This window comes from Chlamydotis macqueenii, chromosome 1 (genome assembly GCF_036417535.1).
Source record: "Chlamydotis macqueenii isolate bChlMac1 chromosome 1, bChlMac1.mat, whole genome shotgun sequence".
NCBI classification, from domain to species: Eukaryota; Metazoa; Chordata; class Aves; order Otidiformes; family Otididae; genus Chlamydotis; species Chlamydotis macqueenii.
In genome coordinates, this window is record NC_141556.1 from 73117359 (window position 1) to 73123358 (window position 6000).

Sequence of the window (6000 nt, forward strand, 5' to 3'; positions counted from 1 at the left end):
TGTCAGTGGTTCTTCTGTATTCTTGTTTCTGCATGTATTTTCACTTTTCAGAGCTGCCGGTCTCCAGGATAACTACTTTCTTTCCCATGCCCCATCCCCCAAGATTTGTAGCTCAAATGATGTGGCAAAGACCACTTGACTGTTCTTCACTTAGGAGGATGACATGGGATCAGCATCTCTTGTTCTTTAGAGTATCGTTGGACATTTCTGGCTGCAACTCAGGAAGGAAAGAATTCCTCATATGCTGGTACCTTTGTGTTGGTGGCTGAGGTACCTTTCATGGGGGCAAAAAGAGACACTCCCTTGTCATGTTTCTGTTGTTTCAGCTGTGGCAACAGTAGGACTGATAGCTAGGAAGAAGCGTAGGCACCTTTGGTTCTAGGTATTGTTATTTGTTGAGGGGAGGGAGAGGCTTCGTATGTTATGCTCCCATGTCAGTTACCTATACCGTTTTAATAATCTTATAGTATAAGAATACACAGTAGCCTTTCTACAGAATTCCCCTTCATACAACAGTTTTATTTCATCTTTCTCATCCCATGTGCCTGATACACCTATCTGAAATAACTGTTGGTGTCCATCGCTTTATTTTTCTTGTTGTCCAATGTCCAGATTTATTTCAGGGACAGACTATAAGCTGATTTTATTGATACACTTTTCATTGGGATGCACTGATCACTGTTTCCATAGCACTCTGCTCTGTATTAAAGCCATCTTGTTAGTATGTCAAGTATCTGTCTTTATGTCTAAAAGCACTTGTGTAACTCCTGTGTTACCTTCTGATATCTAGGTGATGCAGTATATGTTAGGGCCTTTTGTGGTCAGTTTGAGTCTCCACTGATCACTTCTAAGTGCATTCATGGAACATCTCAGGATCACAAAGAGTTGAAGCCAGTTCTGGTTCCTTTTTAGGTGGGGATAGCTACTCACTTGTGTTGTGAGCCAAGCAGATGTCTTCTCTAGAAGAATGGCTTGTGAAATCCAGAATTCTGTTTCAAAAGACAGCACTGGAATATGTGTCTTCCTCCCTTGGCCAATAGATAGCAAGTGGATTGTTAAGACAAAATTATCCAGCCTGCTCCTTGAGGCTTTCTCCCATGCCCTCCTCCATCACCCTGCTTTCCTTCCCCAGCCAAAGCTCAGGAGGAGGCTGGAAAAGTGTGGATTGCTTCTAACCATTACCTTTCTTGGACCTTTTCACTTTACAACTATGCATATAAACCTTTTCACCTTACAACTATGTAAATACCATGTGTTCGTTAGTTACATACCAAGAGTAAATCCATCACTCCTGGAAAGTGTGGGACTATTATATATATGCTTACTTCTGGGGCTTCATCCTTCTTTAAAAGAGCCAGGAGAGTTAGAACACTTCATCATTAGAAACATGGTTTTAAAGAGAATGATGGCTGCTTCCCCTTTAAGAGTCAATCAGTGGTTTCTGATTGTGTTTCTGCACTTTCCTATCTGTTGAGAGATAAGCTCATATCCAAAGGGACCCCAGGTTGTTATACAGAAAACAGTGCTGCAGCACAGAAAATGGAATATATATTATTCTTAAATGTCAGAGGAGTTTTCAGGATTTTTCACAAAGATTTTTTTATATGTTCTACCGGAGAGAAAAAATCCAGATCCCTCTGCAGTATCATTGGACTATTGTCATATCGTTTGGACGGTCTGAGGCCGTTACTCCAAAGAATGTTCAAGTTCGGAAGAATAAAATGCAATGGACATTACAGCCAAACACGGCTTTGGTCTCTCTGCTGTGCTGTTGCTGGAACTAAGGCAATGTATCCATTTCATATTGCCAATGGATATTTGTAAAAAAGTAAAAATTCTCAGTACCAACATTGTCCTGCATTTGAACCTGTGACCAAGAGGTGCAGGGCTCCATATCCAATATCATTATACCAATTCCCTCGTATACAATACATGCTTGTGTAACATTTTCAGATTATCGTCATTATTGTGTTTCCAAGTCTGTTTTCATGCTGCTCATTGTTCTTTTGAAAGTCTTCTGTGTTCAACAGGATTTCTTTGGATTTGAACAGCTGTTCAGTGGAACTAGAGCTAGAGTGACAAATTAGAAACTCATGGGCAGAACTGATTCCATTTCTCATGCCAATTGAGAGACTGCAGTAGTGCTGCAATATACATCTTTCCTATCACGGAGTGGAAATCATGATTACTAAAGGCTGATAAAGACTTTTAGATTAAATCATTTACATGGTGTACAATAATGGCGTGCTTATGAATGAATTAGTCATAGTACACTGTCTTCTATAACCTCTTGAGTTAGAAGATTTAGAGATGAGATTCTTTTCTCTGGGAATACACTCACTGAAATACCACTCAGATGCGTTTGTGGTTTTGCATTCCATGCTTTGAGAATAAAGAAGCTTTTACTATACCCTTTAAAGTGTAGATCAGGATGGATAGAAGGTAAGATACCTTCTTTATACTACATGATATAAAATACATTTAAACACTGCTGTCAAGATAGCAGTGAACAGACATTTAGTCAAAAACATTGTCTTTCTCAAAGTTGTGTAATCTAAATGGGTAGGCCAGTGGAAAGCAACCAGGGAAGGAGAATGGATGTGTTAATTTTTACAAAGTAGGACCTGTTGGGGGGGAAAAGAGGGATGGGATTGACTAGCTGGAGGTCACAAAGTCTGACAGAATCAGAAAAGCAAGCTAAATCTGCTTCTATTTTTGGAATGAAAACACCTTGATTGTGGTATAACATCTTCATTCCCCTTCTAATTCTCAAAGCACATTCAAACCATAGGCGAGTGGCAACTCAGACCAGCCCTTGCAATTTCTGAGGTCAGCATCAGAGCATTAGATGATACTACTACCTAAAGCCAGCAAAACTTAAAATAATCCTCTGGCCTTTGCCCGCTTTCTGATCCTGGGGGAGGTGGAGGTACCATCTTTTATCTGAGAAGCAGTGATATGAAGGTCAAAGACATCTCTTTTTCTCCCTTTGCCTCCATCCTCAGTAAAATTGCTTCACATTAGGGTAATCCGGTGCTTTATGGTTAAACTAATAATATATCTGCTTTTCCTTGGTTAGACTTCTGAAGGCAACCACACTAACATCTGGGAATGTAAGCTGGAAATCCTTTGGACAAATAATTCGTCCAAGGTCCTGTGTAGCACCATACAGTAGTTTAGTCAACTACATCACAGACTGTAGAACAGGAGCAGTAGAATTAGTAATGCAAAGAAAAAGTAGATGTCATACATGTTGAGGTCGTTTAGAGGCTTGAGTAAAGAGTAAAATACAAGCAAACTGAACATCATCCCTTTGTGGATCCAGAAGAGTGTTTTTTCTGGCTCAGCCTGATGTGGAGCTGTTGTCTTTTTCCTGCTTAATGTCCTTTTATCTCCTTTCTGCTGATGCAGAACCTGGATTGGAGGAACTTCCTTTTATCATCTCTAGGGAAATGATCATCAAGTGATCTTTTCAGCCTATGTAAAGGCTCTAAAACCAGTCTTTATTCTGTGGTGAAAAGTGTTTTCAAGCTCCCTGAACGTGGTACTATGAGGGAAAGGTCTTTCAGCTTACATTTGCCACTAGTTTGTCCATTTCTACTTTACTTATGTAACTGAGCCCTTTTGGAACTTTTTGGGGTTCTCTGAAGCATTGTTTACGAGGCTGGTAACAAAGAGCTTTAGAATATGGAGCCCATTTAACAACAAAAAGTGCTGCCTTCAGGCTGTATCCTCCCCTGGAAGGGATACAGCTCCGTGTGGTAGGTTGCCTTCATTTCTGCCTGGTGATCCTCTTGGTTCCATATGGAAAGACTTGTTTTATTTGGGTTACAATTCTCTCTAATTGTACTTTGTGGTATTTGTGATGAGTTTTATTTCACATTCAATCAGAATACTGTAATAAAAAGGCACCTTGAAAATAAAAACAAATGAAAACAAATGTGTTTTTTTTAAATTGGAGCTTGAGTAGGGGTATGTTTATGAACAAATTAGTGAACGGACCTCAGGGAATAGCTGTATTAAATTGATGGAAAGCTCTAGTGAAGCAGGACTATTCTGTATCATCTCTAGTAAGTATCAGTATCACCCCTTCCTAGCCTACTTCTTGGAAGATGGATGGAACTTCAAGCTGCCTTTAGGCTTTGCTGAAATCAAAGACAGAAGTAAAGGCATAAGACATAATGTAAACTACTATTAGGGTGGTGGGTATGAGTCTTTCTGAGGATATACCTAAGAAGTTATCAAAATTTTACTCTGTTACTTTAAAGTTTTATTCTTAAATTCCATTTTTGCTTTGTTTAAGTATGGAAGAGAAGACAGCGATTGGGCCATGCTGGTGTCGTGAAGGTAGAAGAGTTCAGACCCTCCGGACAGAACAAATACGAATAATGACAACTTCTGTAGCAGCCTGTGCGTAGCATAGTTTGTGTATCAGTTTGCTTCCCAGGATGATTGTTTCCACAATCCAGTGAATGTGAACACAATCATTTTCATTTCTTCTGTAATCCTGTTAGTAGAAGCCTGTCTTCTTGGTAGAGGTGCTAATTATTAGCAATAGAACTTTCCTAATGGTTTTCCTAGTGCCTCCTTGTGTCTTATGTACAGTCTGAAAACTTGTAAAATGCTCTTCAACTGCTCTTCAGTTTGTTTGGTTTGTTTTAACTGCCATCATCAGCAGAGCACGTTGTCATGTAACACAAAGACGTTGCCTGTTAGTTGGCCACGGGGTTTTATTGACCTTATTCTGCCTTTTGCTCTGTGTTTAGGAAACAGTTAAGTTTAGCCATACGTTCTTTCCTTTCACACTCTGCTTGTATGGGAGATTCCTGAGTTTGCATAGCCCTTTAGCATCCCTCATGCGTACTCTGTCAAAGAATAGCTCTGTCTTTTAGGCCAGAATTCTCTTCAGTCGATCCAGTCTGCAATATGCTCCTTGCTGGCCTAATGCCTTTCCCTCCATGGGGACACGCAGTGGGTCCTTGGGCAGCACATAGCTCTCTAGTAGTTGAATACATCCTTCCATATAGATGATTTACAGGGCTGGGCCAGGCCCTGCTGAGACAAGAATCGCTCTTTGTGATTCTCATAGAGCTGGGCACTGCAGACACAGTGTTGCCTTCCAAGTGAATGTCTAGAAAATAAGATTAGACGACTGTGGCTGGGAAAGTTGAACCACTCCTCAGAGCAATCCCACCCTTGTTTTGAGGAATTTCTTTCAACATCCAGTCACATAATTTAGATCACCAAAATGTTTTTCTTGTCCCTTTCTCCACTTGCTGTGAAATGTATCCAGCCACGTGTACCTTAATAGGGCCTTCCTGTTACGGAACAAGCTATGTTGTCAACAGAAAATACCTAGCACAAGAAGGAAAGACATTTCATTCAAACTCTGGTTTTGTTCTGATTAAGCACATACTTCTTCATAGACCCCTACTCTCTTACATGCAGTCTGGATACTATTTGGAAATAATATAGAGCATGTAGCCCAAAGTTTCCCTTTCCATAGTTAGGGAAATAACTTCTGCAAAGTTCACTAACAATTTTACTGTAATATTTACTAGCTTTCTCATTTTGCACACAGCTTTGTCGAACAGCTTTAAGATATCTCTTGCCAAAAAGGATCACCATATTCTGTATCAGTGTTCCAAAGTGCTACTTCGGTGTCAAACTGGTGGAACTTTATTAACACTAATGGAGTCCTAGAAGAAGTAAAAGTGGAACATTTATTGACGTAGTTTGCAGTAGAGATGCAGTATTAAGGGAAAAAAATAGCATTTTATTTTTTTTTAAGACCCAACAGTATCTCTCCCATGCTTTGTAAGTCCCTTATAGTTACTGGCATTTGTTAACACAGTTTAAAAAGGAAAAATTTAATTTCTGATAGACCATCCATGCCTTATGCAACTGCTAAAAAGTACCCTTATGGCTTTCCTGTTCATTTTCCATCTGATTTTAAAGACAACCCCTACTTAGCCATGACTTTCTTTTGCTCCCTCAAAC

At 39.8% G+C, this 6000-nt stretch overlaps 1 protein-coding gene across 1 annotated transcript in view; it reads left to right on the forward strand.

Annotated features, from left to right (window-relative positions):
- Positions 1-4423, forward strand: part of BCAT1 (branched chain amino acid transaminase 1) — a 59896-nt gene extending 55473 nt beyond the window's left edge. Inside the window, exon 12 of the mRNA XM_086739777.1 lies at positions 4304-4423. Within this exon, the coding sequence (XP_086595903.1) occupies positions 4304-4345 (42 nt within the window). The 3' untranslated portion in view covers positions 4346-4423. The remainder of the gene's footprint in view (positions 1-4303) is intronic.
- The last annotated feature ends 1577 nt before the right edge of the window (positions 4424-6000 follow it).